General features: G+C 35.6%; 1 protein-coding gene across 1 annotated transcript in view; it reads left to right on the forward strand.

Moving 5' to 3' along the window:
• The window catches only part of Ns3 (nucleostemin 3), a 157,988-nt gene extending 140,613 nt beyond the window's left edge, over positions 1 to 17,375 (forward strand). The window contains exons 7-8 of the mRNA XM_072543616.1: positions 1,759 to 1,865; positions 17,188 to 17,375. Of these exons, the coding sequence (XP_072399717.1) occupies positions 1,759 to 1,865; positions 17,188 to 17,305 (225 nt within the window). The 3' untranslated portion in view covers positions 17,306 to 17,375. The remainder of the gene's footprint in view (positions 1 to 1,758; positions 1,866 to 17,187) is intronic.
• Positions 17,376 to 17,389: the final 14 nt, after the last annotated feature.

Here is a 17,389-nt window from a genome sequence, read left to right on the forward strand (position 1 = left end):
TTTTTCCAATGCCTAAACGGAGTCTCTAATATATTACACACCAAGTCATTAATTTAGCCACCATTACTGGACGTGCAAGCCACTGTGTATTTTTTAATAATTTATTTACCAGCAGAGATTTATTATTTCATTTACAAAAATGTGAATACCGAGCAACAGGAACCTTGCGGTAAAATAGATTGGCGAAGTTTCCTATACAAGATACAAAAACTCTTGGTAAAAAAGCTCGTGGATCAAATGATTTTCGATTTTATGTAAATAGAAAAATACTTTGTATAAAATGGAAGTGTGTTATGACAGCATCAAATTTTGATAATATACAACCTCTCTTAGAAACTAGTAGATGGAATCACAAGCTCAAGCTCACGGAAAACGTTAATTTCTTAATCGCAAATATGTAATACACTGATAGGAGGCATGGATCAACACTACTAACTCTTAGTTCAAAATGTATAGTAGGAAAATCCAGAACATCAACATCTAAAGTATTTACGGATATAAAATTCGATGGGAAGGAACACTTCATGGAGAAAGGTAACATATAACATATTGTGGAAAAGGTACTGGAACATTGTTTTATACAATATCATAAAACATAAACCTATTCTTATTAGATACAAATAACAATGTTAATTCCTAAAACGATTTTTGACTCATTCGTACATACTTGAAATTATGATAACACTAACGAACATCCAGTGATCTATTTGTAGGATGGATCAAAATTCAAAAATGCAAAGATATAAAACAATTTCATGAATATGTCCATATTAAGAACAATATTACTGATAATTATGTAAAGGTAAAATTTTTAATTTTGAAAAAAAATCACTTAGGCATTCATTTGTGAAATATGGCTAGGCAATTCATTATTTGTAGAGAACATAATTTGGCAAGTCTAAACACAGAGTAATTCTTTTTGCAACATTTTCTAGAATGTGAGTTGGTGAAAATAAAAGGATCATACAAAAACATTCTTCTTCTTCATGTGCCATCTCCTCTAAGAAGGTTGGCAACCATCATGGCAATTCGCACTTTCGATACCGCTGCTCTAAAGAAGTCAGCAGAAGTGCAGTTAAACCAAGCTCTCAAATTGTTTAACCAGAAGATGCGTCTTCTTCCGCGACTCCTTCTACCCTGTATTCTTCCTTGCAAAGTTAATTGCAACAAGTTATAACGCTCGCCTCTCATGACATGTCCCAGATACAAAAACATTACATATCTTTAAATCTCAATTGAATTAAATAGCTAGGTGGAGATAGCATTTCAGTGTACCTGCTTATTATTATATCATTAAAAAACCCAAACATATTGAATGGTTTCTTTGGTTGTGCGTTGTTAAACCATCTTTAGTAAAACTAATTTTACAATTGGTACTGTTTTGCGACTAATTGTTTACTTTTACATCCACCGTAATATTCGTTAGTAATTGATTTATTGAACAGTTTTTACTGAATTTTCGCAACAATATTTGTTAAAAACATACTCTTAACCAACCTTTACATTGACATTATCACGCCGTTCAACATGGTGACTACGCTACTACCGACCACTATAAATAATAACTTTCATGGCCTTCTTAAGATACGATTTTTTATCGCTATATATTTGATAATACAGCTATAAGAATGTTTTAAAACAATAGGAATGTTCATTATATTCTCTTTTAATATATACATAGACTCTCACGTTTCTAACATATATTATTACATTTACTTGCCAATTTCATTTATTAAAAGTGTGCCTTTTTATTTTTAGCCGTATCGTACCACAACAAAAGATATAGATAAGGAATTTTTCAAATCAACTGTTCAAAGTGTTCACTCAAAGGGAATTAGTAAAATACACACAGGAAAAACTCAAAGGTTCGTAAATAACAAGGGTATTTTTTCAAATTTTTGACTCCTTAGACTACTAAAAAACTTTTATTTCTCTAAGAACATTTTATGCCTAATTCCAGAATTTAACTAGTTCCCATCCTCCCAATTTGCTATATTTTACTTCTTTACACAAAAGCATATTTGAAAGATTATGAACTGATTTACCAAATCAGTCCTATTGCACAGTTACATATATTTGCGAAATCAAAGCAGATAAACTGGTATTCGATTCCAATCTAAACGAAGAGGAATCGATAATTGATTACATGTTAGTAGAAAAAAATTATTATACATAAGCAAGGGCAGAGGGACAAGTCCCTATTATGCCCAAAAACAAACAAATTACGTTAACAACCTACTAGTAAATTACAAAATTACAAAAAAAAATACAAAATTACAATTTTTGCTTTAAACGAAAAACAATATTTTAACTATAATATAAAACGGTCAAATCTGTTTTTGAACACGTTGGTAGAGGGAGCAGATACAATGTTATCATTGTTATTCTAGCACTCAAAACTGTTTGATAGAAAGTTCTGTCTTGATCTTGTAGAAACGTTTTCTTTTTTAAGTTTGAACTGGTCATCTCTGAGGCGTTCATCTTGATTTAAAGTAAACTTTTAAAGTCTCCACGTTGTCAGCGAACAACTAAAAACCTCTCCTCTGTCACACCAGACATCCGGATGGAAGGGCTGGTTAAGGCAAACATATCACCTGATGCCCTGCTATCACCCGATTCTCATTCTTTCTCCCACACATTCATCGGGGAAACCACACCCACACGAACCACCAAAGACTTTCAACCCCCTGCCTTAGCGAGGCTGCCATCTCTCTCGCGTCGTCTGTCTCTCATTCACTCATATTTCGGCCTGCGACAGTTCGAACCCCAACGAGGTGCTACTCGTTAGTTTTAAAATTCTGTTGCGAGTTCCCTCTCCTCTCGTTCTTTTGAAGAGAGCAGCTCCCTGATAAATTTGTGGATCCGTGTCCACCACCACTCATCCTCATCATTTTCTCCACCATTTCTCTCACGGAATCAAAAATTCTGCAGTTACACTCTCTTTAATCCGCCCAACTCTCATACTCCAACATCGTGTGTGTCACAGTATCCGAGAGACCACATTAAAGGCACTGATCGGACTGAGCTCTCCTAAACCTGAAAAGGTAGCTGCGGAAGCAGCCATGGCCTGTGAGCATTTACGTCAGATAATAATCCAGCTGCCTATGCCCACAGTCCACCCAGCTTCGAAGGTTTGATGACTTCGTCCACATCACGTGTTGCCTCCCACTCTTGTTACCACTGACCGATTGAAATCAATCTCTCGGCCAGTTTTATCTCATGCATTTCTCGCTCTCCAATGTTCCTCCCCCTACGACTATGAAACCTGACCCTTTTACCTGCCAGCACATGTCAAGGAACACAGCCGGTGATCACCCACAGAGCGGCAGCTGACAAAGTCCTGTAGGCACATGCTATCCGCAGCAGACTCTAGTTCTGTCCACGCGTACCATGAACCTCTTGTAAGTTGGTATTTCTACCGCCTCACTCCAGACTGGGGCCGCGTAGAGGATGACAGACTGCACAACACTGTGAAGCGCCCTTTTCCTTTCGGATTTGGGTCCACTCTCACCCTGGTGGAGAGTAACTCCCAGATACTTGATGCCGTCAAAAATATTGACAATTTAAATATTGTTAATATCTAACTTTATTGTGACCGAACGCAATCAATATTACACATTTTGCACTACGTGTTGCCAAAATTTTACAACAATAATGTGATAAATGTATTTAAGGCTGTTTTATCGGTGCACCAAAACCTAGGGACAGTGTTTTTTCTGTTATTTACTGACAAAATGTCTCGAAATTTGGACACGTTATTCGAAATTATGTTGCCTTTAAACTGATGGTTTTACTTTTTTTATTTTTTTGAAACTTATGTTGAAAAATTGGAATATACTGTTTAACGTTCTATTATAACCAAAATTTTTACGCCCATCACTCGAAAGAGTTTTTTTTTCTGTAATCGTTGATTTTTGTTTCACCTTTCTGTGTCCAGTAATAATCGAGAAAAGCGTGTTCTAACTTTAAAGAAAATTGCTAAAAAATACTGAAATCTAATAGTGAAACGTGTTACTCATCATCGGCGCTTAGTTTCATCGTTATCGCCTTCGTGACGTCAAATCTCATGAACGTACGGTCAATTAGTTCGTGTTAAAACTAATTTGAATGGAGAATAATGTATTTGTTGCCCGTCGGCCGGCGGCACTGAGTAAAGATGGTCTCGCGTAAGCAGTGTAGAAAAGTAAGTGATACGCCCATTTCAAATCGCAGTGTACTTGAACTGCTAAAACAGCCTTAATTAGTAGAACAATTTTAATAATACAGATTTAAATCCTCTACAAATAGTATCTCATGACTTTTGATATAAAATAATTAGGAAAGCAGTAATTCAATAGTTTAGAATTTCCCATTGAGTTTCTTATAACTCGTTTGACGATTCACGACTCAGTATATTTTTCTATTGATATACTGGTATATTATATTGATAATAGGATGCCAATCAAAAAGTGGCCACAAATATTTTTATAGTAATTAGTTTCTGACAAATATTTTATTTCGTCTATTTATTTTTTAAATAAAATACGCTGCTCATGAAGTATGTGCATATTTTTTATATCAAATTGAAGCTAATTTTTTTCTCGATGTGAAGATGTAAGGTTGCCTGAGAAAAAATGTTCGAAAATTAGGTGTGCCAACTATTAAAAACGCGAGGTATCAAAGATAAAGTTCAATAAAGTTAGGTCGCAACAACACTTGTTTGACAAGTGATAATATGTATATTATTATATATCTATCGACGCATGCTTTAAAAACTCACACAACTGACACTTCAAACCAGTAGCGTTGCTAGCTGTCTTTTATTTTATCTTTGAATCTTGCGTTTGTAACAATATATTTGCGGTCACTTTTTGACTGTTTTTTTATGTAATTTTCCTAAAAAACGATATCATACTAAATGAGAAGCTCTTAGATCAAGGATTTAGTAGAATTACTATTCGGTTTCTTCATATCAACCGGGAATAATACGAAGCGCCATCAAAAACTAATCGCTTTTACTGTTCATAATGTACCCTCAAACCACTATTCAAGAACAGTACTTTCTATATCCTGATGGTAGTCTAATTTACTAATACTAATACCGGTTCATACTTTTCAGATAACCAGAGAGCCCGTTCTACCCAGCATGATTTGCCACCTCAAAGTATATTATAATATTCTTTTTCCTCGAGATGAAGGAGCGTCAACATTACATTTTGAACTTCCATCAGTCTAACATTTTTTTACTATTTCGTGAGTGTCAAACCAGGTTTCATTTCTTCTTCTTGTAGTGCCTATCCGTTTCGAATGTTGGCGACCTGTATTTTGTACACTGCTGCTCTGAAAAGATTTGTGGTTGTTGTGTTGAACCACGTACGTAGATTTTTCAGCCAGGAAATCCTTCGCCTTACTGGTCCTCATTTTCCTTCTAATTTTCCTTGTAGAATTAATTGCAGCAAACCATATCTCATGATGTGACCAAGATATTCGATTTTGGCTGTTTTATTGTGGTTAACAACTCTTTTCCTTTTTTGCATTCTTAATAAAACGTCCTGGTTAGTAACGTGGTCAGTATAGGATATCTTCAGGATTCGACGATAAAGCCAAAATCTGAAAGCCTCAATTTTCTTGCAAGTAGCGAATGTGAGAGTCCACGACTCCGTACAACAGTATAGGAAAGATATTACATCGTCGTAACATGATTTTTATGGAGATAAATCATGGCATTTGAATATTTAATAGGTTTCATTTAGAAAATAAATATTCCTGCAACATCATCAATACTGGCTGATAGAATCAAAATAATCCATTCTCTATGATTTATTTGTCTCATCAATTGTTTGAAACTGAATCCGTCGAATTTTAAAAATATCCATCCATAGAATTTTGTGACAGTGTTATAATATCAATTTTTCTTTTAAACATAAAAATAATTTATTAAAGTACGAAAATAATTTACAGTACCTAAACATATTATAACTCTTTTCTTTAATGTAAAAAGGTTTAAAGGGTCGGATTTAAACATCCATTTTCAGTTTATTTGGGCGCAACCTATCTCCCTCGGTTAATGTACCACTTCATCTGCAACACGAGAGGATTTTCTACTATACCTTAGAAGGCGAGTTCCTGGTTTGGGGTTGAGGAGATAGGCTCGCACATCACTCATAAAAACTTAACTCTACAAAAAATCCTAGCAGTAAGCGTCAAACACAATACAGATCTAATAAACGACGAGCATAGAAAAAGAATCATCAAATCACAAAAGAAGTGATTTTAGGGCCTCTTGAGTGTTTGAGTGTTTTCCGTTTATGACTTTGAGGGTGAGGTTCCTGTTTAGAGAGTTTATTCTCTTGATGATTGTTGGGACATTGGAGATGTTATGTTTCGTAGAATCAGTTCTTACAATTTTAACCCTTAGTTGCCGGATTATAAAAATAATACAAAAAATTTTAATTTTTTGTATTATTTTTATAATCCGGCAATTATAAAATAAGTATTTCAAAACACACAAAAAAAGATGCGGTACTTAAAAGTACGGTAAACATACATCAACCTTCAACACTATGATATATATTGAAACAATTCCTCTTTTCATTCGAACATGGAATAACTTTGCAGGTAGAACACGTTGAATGAGGTCACGATTGAACACGTTGGTTGCTGCAGACCTCATATCTGCCTCTTTGGTCACCATATTTTAACCTATTGGAAGCCTCATTTTGATGAAGTTTGCTGGAATTTTTGAGCAGTCAGACCCGTAAAAACTTTTCTTCAGAAATCTAAAAGGGTTTGCCTATCCTTTACGTCGTAGAATATTATATAAACATTAACAAATTATATGTCTATTAATTCTCAAAATAGTCTATGTCACCATTTCTTACAGCGTCTGTCTAACTCTAGTCCATAAGCTGTTTCCAAATGATCAGCATTGTCTTGTTTAACTATGATCTCGTTCTGCTGACTCAAGTTAATTTCATCCATTAAATTTACCTCGATATCTTCTTATATACCATTTTGTATGGACTGAGCTAGATCTTTTACTTCTAGTTTACTTGAATTGTCTGGTACAGTACTTTTAGAATAATTTTACGCCTCATCATCATTATCAGATTCTTCGACAGTTTAGATCATCCGGTATACTCTCAAACAAAAAATTTAATAATTTAACAACATTTAATAATTCCGCATCACTTAGGGGTTTTTTTCTAGCCCATTCTCTTCTTTTCTCCATATAAAAAAAAGGGGTTAGAATATAACAAGAAGCGATAGTGACTAAACAAATTTATGACTAATAGTAAATTACTTCCAAATGCCTGACGGTATTTTTAAGTCCTTAAGCATTTTTCTCAAAAACCAGTAATTATTTGTCAAAAGTGAATACTTAAGTTTGTAGTCAAATGTTTAGTCTAAGTATATTATAACCAGTTATACTCCAATTGAACGATAGTCTCTAATTATCGACACACATGTTACAGATAACAAATCACAATGCCGCTGTTAGGTTATGTAATAATTATTTTCGCGCTAAAATAATGTTACCGGTTGATTGAAATTATAACGTATATTATTCTCTAAAATTTACTTTAAAGTAACTACAGAAAAAAATCAATTTAAATATAAAGACATGTTTTTAAATAAGTGTTACTTCAAAGTACCGTCCGTCAACTAAGGGTTAAGTTTTTGGGAGTGTTAAGGAGGCAGTGTAAATGCTTCATTTATACTCGTATAAGTCGAATATAGGTTTTTTAAGTATGTCTTAAAGAGTCTTAATGTTTGTTCTTTTAAGTCCCCCTGCAAGTGGTTTGAGGAGTCGGGCTCTGTTTCGTACCCTATCTAAAGTTGTCTTTAGATCAGCATCCCAGTTGAGAGCCCTGGTGAACAGGACACCCAAATAGGACGCTGTCGAGCTGATAGTCAGCCTTTCTCCCATCAATTACAGTGGGAATTGGTCATCGTTATTTTTACTAACTCGCAGATATTCTAGGGCTGGGAAACACAATTGTTTGTGGTTTGGCAGCATTAAGTGTGACTGTCCACTTTTGCACAATTCTTCGACACCGTTTAGTTAAGTTTGTACTCTCCTGTAAGTTCTCTCAGGAAGATAGCGTCTCGTGAGAAGTGCCGTATCGTCTGCGTAGAAAAACAACTGTGTGCCTGGAATGTTTTGATTTGGAATGTCGCTGTTGTGTTTGATCTACAAAAGGGGTGCTAGCACTGAGCCTTGGGGACTGCAGCCTGTGTGTAAAGGGGGTTGAGAGTTGATCGCATAGTTTTAATGCTGATCAACAACTTTTTGAACATCGAAGAACGTGGCTGTGGCGATATATTGTCATTTAGGGCTTGTGTAACTTTAGTGGTGAAGTCTACAAAATGCATTTTGGCTACATTTACCAGGTTGGAATCCATATTGAAATTTTGGGATGATGTTATGGGCTTCGAGAAAACCGTTGAGTCCCTCCTTAAGGATATAATCGAGGATTAGAGGGATGGGTGTGAAAGATCCCACATTATTACGGGGTTTACCTTCTATGGGTAACATGATTGTTTCCACTTCCGAGGAAGTGCCACTTTCCAAGGAGTGTGAAAATGACTGTTTGACACCTGCATTAATAATTTTTGTAAGATGGAGATGAGACTCTCAGGAAGTTGTTTGAGACATATTCTGCTGATGTTATCAGGTCTCGGAAAAGTATTTTTGTCTATTCGGCAATAACTCTTCGTTTCCCAATTAGTAAGTGGGCCCATTATACGGGTGGGTGCGGGCGTGGGTAACTGCGGGTTACCGGTATAAGTAATCCCCCATCTACCGGCCAACGGCTTCGGGCGGAGGAGCTGGTAAATGGCCGGGCACTCTGTTTTCCTGAGATTGAGAAATCGGTCTCGAAGGCGGAGGAACCAAGACAGTGGTCAACGGCATCAGGATGCAGAAGGCAACGGGAAATCACTGCATTAAATATCCAAATGGATTCCCTTGTAAAGAACCATCAATGGCAATGTTTAAAACGAAATATTCCGGAGTAAAAAGTTCCCCAATCGGTTCTTCGGGGGGGACAGTGGCGAACGAAGTCGTGAAACTTAAAAATAAAGTTATGAGAATAGCTACTTGGAATGCAAGAAGCTTGTATGCAGCCGGGAAATTAATCAACGTAACAACAGAAATGGAAAGACTACGTGTGAAAATACTTGGTATCAGCGACATACAGTGGAAAGGTTCCGGCAAATGTCCAACTAGAAACGGCACGTTCTACTATTCGGGAACTGATGATACAAAACACCATTATGGCGTCGGAATAATAGTAGAAAGAGAAGTCAACAAATCGGTACTAAGTTTTACCCCATATTCAGAACGAATCATAGCAATCCAACTAAAGTCGAACAAAGGAAAAATTAACATTATTCAAGTCTATGCACCGACAGCAGAGAAAGAGGATAAGGAAATAGAAGAATTCTACAAACAACTTGAATACATTCTGGAATCGACCAAAAAAGAAGAGGTCACCGTAATCATGGACGACTTCAACGCTAAAGTTGGCAAGGTGAAAACTGATGGATGCACTGGTGAATTTGGACTTGGACAACGAAATGACCGAGGTGAACGTCTCATACAATTTTGTCAAGAAAAAAAATTTGTAGTAATGAACACAATGTTCAGATTACCAAACCGTAGATTGTACACGTGGACATCACCAAGGGATAATGCAGACAACATCGTCAGGAATCAAATCGATTATATACTAATCAGAAGCCGGTTTAAAAACTCCATCACGTCTACAAAAACCTATTCAAGCATTGATATAGAATCGGATCACAATCCGGTGGTGGCTGTAGTAAATATAAGATTCAAGAAACTACAGAAAAGTGCAGTTAAACAAAAGATAGACGTTAAGCAACTGAAAAACGCAATTATACTGAAAAGGACAAGAGAACAGGTAAACAACAATCTTAGAAACATCGCTGCAAAAAATAGGAAATGTAGAGAATAAATGGATGGAGATAGAAGGCCCTTATGACAGCTGGTGAAGGCTCCTTAGCTCCAAGCAAAATTAAGAAAAAGGAATGGATGACAAACGAAATTTTGCATCTCATGGAGGAAAGGCGAAGAAATAAAACCAACAAGACAAAATACAAAGAAGTGAACCGTGAAATTAAGAGAAAAATTAGAGAAGCCAAAGAGAACTGGGTTCTGGACAACTGCGAGGAAATAGAAGAATATGATAGAAAGTACGATAACTTTAACATGCATAAAAAGATCAAGGAAATAACAGGTAAAAAAGTGAAACAAGCATCCATAGTAAAGGACAAAAAAGGTAAAATAATTACAGATTTAAATGAAAAACTGGCAAGGTGGACAGAATACATTGAAGAACTTTTTGCAGACGAAAGACCAGAAATAGCAGTGGCAGAACCTACAGACGACACAACAGGGCCTGAAATCCTAAAAAGCGAGGTAGAATATGCTATAAGGAACACAAAAGGGGGTAAAGGCTCTCCTCTACTTTTGTCACAATCCCGAAGACGAATAACGCCAGAGAGTGTTCAGACCACAGAATTATAGCATTGATGAGCCACACACTAAAAGTATTTTTTTAAATAATTCACAAAAGAATATTTAATAATTTAGAAGAGGACATAAGCGCCACACAGTTTGGATTCAGAGGTGGACTGGGAACACGGGAAGCTTTGTTTGGTCTGAGTGTGTTAATGCAAAGATGTTTGGATGTAAACCAAGACCTCTACGTAGGTTTCATAGATTTTGAAAAGGCCTTCGATAAAGTCAGACACCAAAAGCTGTATGAAATCCTAAGAAGCAAAAACATCGACAGTCGCGACATTAACATCATATCCAGGTTGTACTGGGGACAAACAGCAAAAATTAAAGTTGATAATGAGATAACCGAAGAAATTGAGATTCGTCGAGGTGTGCGTCAGGGTTGTGTGCTTTCTCCACTATTATTCAATATATATATATAGCGAAACAATATGTCAGGAAGCGCTCCTAGAGCAAAACATTGGTATGAACATTAACGGAGAGTTAATTAACAATATACGATACGCTGATGACACGCTAATAGTAACAGATAACCTAGCAAATTTACAGTTTTTGATGGAAAACATAAACACCCATACCAATAAGTATGGTCTAAAACTGAACATCAAAAAGACTAAATTCATGATTGTTACAAGATATACACCAATGTGAATTTAACCATAAATAATCAGCCAGTTGAAAGAGTTACGTCCTACAAATATTTAGGGGTTTGCTTCACTGATACTAATGACCAGAGGAGAGAAATCAAGAGGCGAATAGAGATAGCGAGACAATCGTTTGTCAAAATGAAAAAGTTCCTATGCAGCCGGGACATAAATATAAACTTAAGAACGAGAATGTTAAGGTGCTATGTTTTCTCCGTTCTGCGGTACGGCATGGAAGCCTGGACACTGAAAAAGATAAACATCAAAAACATTGAGGCATTCGAGATGTGGTGTTACAGGAGAATGTGGAAAATACCATGGACAGAAAGAGTAACAAATCAAGATGTTCTGCTGAAGATGGGGAAGGAATGCGAAGTCATAAAAACCATACAAACGAAAAAACTGGAATATCTGGGCCACATAATGAGAGGAGAAAAGTACTCTCTGCTTAGACTCCTAATCCAAGGAAAAATCTCGGGAAAGAGAAATGTGGGACATAGGAAGATTTCCTGGTTGCGAAATTTAAGGGAGTAGTATGGGTGCAGTTCAATACAGTTGTTCAGAGCTGAAGCCAACAAAGTAAAGATTGCTGTGATGGTAGCCAACCTCCGATAGGAGACGGTACTACAAGAAGAAGAAAGTGGGTCCATGATCGGATCATGGTTTGAATGGGGCCTTTTTGAGATTGAAGAGTATGTCTGACTATGAATTCTATGTTGAGTTTAAATATGCGATTTTTTGTTTAAATAAGTTTGGTTTTTTAGAGTTTGGAAGTTATTGTGAGACGAGTGTTTGAATGCTTTCTCTTTGTCCTCTGGGATGTTGATTATTGACCAACAGATGAGAATATTGGGTTTGTTGTTGTTTTGTTAAGACTTTAAATTTGTTCCAAAATTTATTGCCGTCTCTGTAATCTAGTTTCTAGTGTCTTCCCACCAGCGAGCCTGTAAGTTAGATATTTCCCTCTTAATTCTGGCATTTTTTTTCAATTTTTTTGCAGTATATATTACACACACATATATATATATATATATATATATATATATATATATATATATATATATATATATATATATATATATATATATACACATATGTCCAAAAGTTTGGAATATTGGAATATTTCATCTTTTTATCGATTTTTATATATAAATTCTTCTGAATAGTTAAATATAATTTTGTTTTAATTCTCAACAATACTAAATAAATCTTTAAACCAGATAAACGATAAGCAAAAAAATTATTTATTCTCTTGGAGTGAAAAACTTACAATGTACAACTTACATTTAAAAATAACTTAGTATAGAAAAAAATAATTTTTAATAAAACTAATAATTAGTATTTCCTCCATTTGTCTGTATTCATGTCTGTAGGCGATTTGGCATGCTGCCGATTAACTGGTCGAGCTGGGCTTGCGAAATTTTCTCCCATTCTTTACGAGCAGCATCTTTTAGTTCTCGAAGTGTAATAGGGGGATTGTTTTGCTTCTTAATGCGTGTTTTGAGAATGTCCCAAGCATGTTCAATAAGTTTCATGTCGGGGGAATTCGAGGGCCACTGTAATGTAGATATTCCTTCTTCTTCCAGAAAATTGTGTACTGCTGGTGTTCGATGAGGAGGTGCGTTGTCATGCATAAACACAAATTCATCACCTACTGCCCTTCGGAATAGACGTACGACAGGATTTAAAACTTTCTCGATGTACACAGCATCAGTGGCTCTTCTCTCTAGAACCAGCAGTGGCGTCCGTGTACCACTCATAATAGTACCCCAAACCATAATACTGCCACCTTCAAATGGGACACGCGGTTGGGCTGTTTCTAATCGAGCTTGTCTTTCTGGGGCCCTCCAAACCAGTGTTCTTCGCGAATCAGATAGCAAGCCAATTTTTGACCCATCAGAGAACATCACGGTATTCCAGTTAGGACCATGATACACCATTTCTATAGCCCATTGCAACCTTACTATTTTGTGTTGGTAGGTTAGTTTAGGAACACGTAGCGGTCTTCTACGATACAAATTTACCGCATTTAGTCTGCGTGTTATTGTTTGGCGTGAAATATTCAGTATTTGAAGCCTAGAAAGTTCTCTGGATATATCACTTGTAGATTCCAGACGATTTCTGCGAGCTATCAATGTTATTTGCCCGTCTTGAGATGATGTTGTATATCGACTTCTACCACTTCTGGGACGATCCTTGACGTTATTTGTATCTTAGAATTTTTTTTTAATTTTCGATACAGCACTCTGAGTAACATCAACAATATTCGCGATATAACTTTGACTCAAGCCCTGTTGTAACCAAACAATTACTCTAGATCTGTCAAAATGAGATATCACGTTTATAGGCATTTTTAAACGGCTCAATTAAAATTTAAACAGAGACTGAAATAATGCGTAAATACGCTAATCAGTTAAATGTGACCAAAATCATACAAAAGCGAATCAAATTTTTTATCATTTTCATTTAAAAACGCTCTAGAATGAATATCAACAACAGTTTTAAAACCACCATAGGCGTAGATACATTATTTGTACGTATTCCAAACTTTTGGACATGTATATATATATATATATATATATATATATATATATATATATATATATATATATCTTCTTCTTCTTCTTCTTCTTCAGCCTTCATTCATCCATTGTTGGACATAGGCCTCCTCCAATTGTTTCCACGCTTCCCTATCTTTTGCAATTCTCATCCACTGCTTTCCAGCTACAGCTGTTATATCGTCTATCCATCTCTTTTTGGGTCTTCCCACGCTTCTTTTTGTTTCTCGAGGTCTCCAGAATGTCACTTTATGAGACCATTGCCATCTCAATGTCGCTATTTTTTCCATGATGTCGGTTACTTTAGTTCTTCGACGTATTTCGGTGTTAGGAATTTTGTCTCTGAGGCTTATATTTAACATGGCCCTCTCCATGGCCCGTTGAGTTACTCTTAATTGTTCTGCCATTTTTCTTGTTATTGCCATAGTTTCCAATCCATAAGTTGCAACTGGTAGTATACAAGTGTCATAGGTTTTTCGTTTTAAGTGCATTGGGATTTTTCTGTCTTTTAAAATGAAGCTCAACTTCCCAAAAGCAGCCCATGATAATTGTGTCCTTCTTTTAATTTCTAGAGTTTGATTTTCCTTTTCGTTTTTAATTGCATGTCCTAGATATATATATTGTTCTACCTTTTCTACATTGATGTTATCTATCGTGATGTTTTCTAGGCTGTTGCTTAATATCTTTGTTTTGTCGAGATTCATTTTTAATCCTATTTGATTTGATTTGTGATTTAAATCTTGTAGCATTGATTTTAGTTCATGGATATCTGTGCTTATTAGTACAATGTCGTCTGCGAAACGCAAATGGTTAAGATATACTCCATCTATTTTTAATCCCTTTTCGACCCAATTTAGTTTTTTGAAGACATTTTCTAATGCCAGAGTAAATAACTTGGGTGAGATGGTGTCACCCTGTCTCACGCCTTTGCCAAGGTCTATTTTCATAGTTTCCAGATCATCATCTATTTTTACGTGAAAAGTAGCATCATCGTATATATTCTTAAGGAGGGCAGCATATCTTGAATCTACTCTGGCGTCGTCCAGTGCTGTTAAGAAAGCCCATTTCTCGATACTGTCGAATGCTTTGTGATAGTCGACAAATGCCAGATGTAGTGGTATGTTGTACTCTATTGTTTTTTCAATAACTGTCCGGATTGTTTGCAAGTGATCGATAGTGCTAAAACCCTTACGAAAGCCTGCTTGCTCCACCGGTTGGTATGCATCTAGCTTAGCTGTCAATCTATTTGTTATTATTCGAGTTAGTAGTTTGTAAAGGTGTGACAACAAGCTTATTGGTCGGTAGTTTTCTATATTTGCGGCGTCTCCTTTTTTATGGAGTAGAATGACTTCCGCATTTTTCCATGCTTTTGGTATTTGTCCTTCCAATAGGCATTTATTCAGTAATGCTCTCATTGCCTCTTCTAATGCAGTGCCTCCCATTTTTAGCATCTCTGAAGTAATTTTATCTTCTCCTGGTGTTTTCCCATTTTTCATTTGTTTTAGGGCGGCTCTAATTTCTGATGTTATTATTTCAGGGAGATCCTCTGAGCCCACATTTAAGATATGTTTTGTTGGTATACCGGGGTTTGGAATAGTAGAAGTATACAGCTTCTCATAAAATTTTTGGATTTCTCTAACGATCTCTTCCTTATGCGAGCACAATGTTCCACGGTCGTCTTTTATCTTTATGATTTTATTCCTGCCAGCGGATTTACATGTTTTTAGTACTTTCATGTTCTTATTGTTCTCTATGGTTTCAAGAATCTGGTTTGTTCTATAAGCTCTGAGGTCTTTTCGAATATTTTTCTTAACACTTCTGTTGAGCGCTTTATAGTCCGGGTTATCTCTGTTCGTTCTTCTTCTTTTCTCTATCTGTTCTAGAGTCTCGGGTTTTAGTTTAGCTTCTTTTTGTTTTCTTATTCTGCAACAAAGTTTCTTAGTGACTGTTTGTATGTCTTTAGTTATTTTCTCAGCTAGTTCATCTATATTCTTGTGCTCAAAGGTATTTGCTACTAGTTTTCGTGCTAATTCCTCTTGATATTTCTCTTTATTACTGGCTAGGATGTCTGCCGTCGGTAAAGGGTTTGTTGTTTATATATATATATATATATATATATATATATATATATATATATATATATATATATATAATACAAACAAATTGAATACTGAAAAGAGACAAAAATTTATAGAGATACAACACAGTTGAACTAATTCCTAGTTACTATTACAGTATAAATAATAAAATTAGATATAAATATTAGACCTTTTTTTTGTTTTTATCTAAACCATATATACACTGCATATGGATTATTCTTGCACCGATGTCTTCAATTGTAACAAAGTGTATAGTAGTACAGACATATAGCGATCGCGATAGTGATATACCGACTAACAAAAAAATCAAAAATTATGATTGGAAGAGCAGAATGATTATGAGCAAAAATTATGATTGGAATTACACTGCGGAGCTTAAATTCTGAAGCAAAGATAAAATTAAATATAGTATTAAGTGACAGAATATTAAAGGAGAATGAATTACCAACGAGATGATTAGAGGTAGATTAAATGATTAACTGCCACAAGCAGAATGGAAGGTCTCGAGTGGTTTGGACTTCTTCTAAGTATGGAAGCAAGTAGGTGATCTAGCAGTCTTAAGATGAGCTAGAGGTGGACCCACCAGGAAAGTGTAAAAGAGGAATATTGTCAAGACTGTCCTGAACTGGAAATGTCAGGAAGGCAAAAGAGCGCAGGAATTTGGAGGAAGAGGATAGTCAAAACAGATATAGATGGCGACTAGGCGTGGGGATGTTGCGTTACCCGTAATACCCTGCCCCCTTAAAATATTTTATTGTTATCCGTCTCGATAAGACGAATCCCCAAGTTGAGGGTAGAGTCTCAATAGACCGCAGCATGGAAGCTGTTCTACCAGGTACGTAAGTAAGGACCTACCCATTTGCCATTCCGTCTTCCCAGCTTCCCGTCTCGAAAGCTTCCAAACACTTAATCATAGCCTCACCTTTGCACGCCTCTACCCCATATAGTAGTACTTAAAATGTGATAACTCGAAAGTCGAGACAGATGTGGCAGCTGTACAGAACGTTTCTCAATGTTTACAAATGTTGCTCGAGTTCGTTCTATTCGGGTTTTAATTTTTACAGTTGTATCTCAGTTCTTATTTAAGGTTATGCTGAGATATACGAATTTCTCCACTCTGTCCAGTTCTGCTTCTCCAATTCCCTAATCTATGTACACATTAAGTTTCAAAATACTCATTTTCAAAAATTCGTTGCAAAGAGATTATACTTCTACAATGACCAACACGCATGGCAACACGCGAAGTATTGACGTGAAACGACAGGGTATAATTATAACGTTATTTATGTTTTTATTGAAATTGTGTTTTTGTTTTAATAATTTTTTTTTATTATCTTTCATTGTTTAATATTTTTTAGTGAGGGAGAATCCACATCCGAAGTTGTAGAAAAACCTTGGAAGCAATATAACAAACACAAAAATAAAGGAAAGAAAGAAAAATTAAGACGAGTCTATGCTCATTTAGACCAGCATTAAAAAAAAACGAAGTTTATATTTATGTCAAAACAAGTGTATGTTTTTTATTAAAATATATATTTCTATTGCATTAAAAATACAATT

This window comes from Diabrotica undecimpunctata, chromosome 9, assembly GCF_040954645.1.
Source record: "Diabrotica undecimpunctata isolate CICGRU chromosome 9, icDiaUnde3, whole genome shotgun sequence".
Taxonomy (NCBI): Eukaryota; Metazoa; Arthropoda; class Insecta; order Coleoptera; family Chrysomelidae; genus Diabrotica; species Diabrotica undecimpunctata.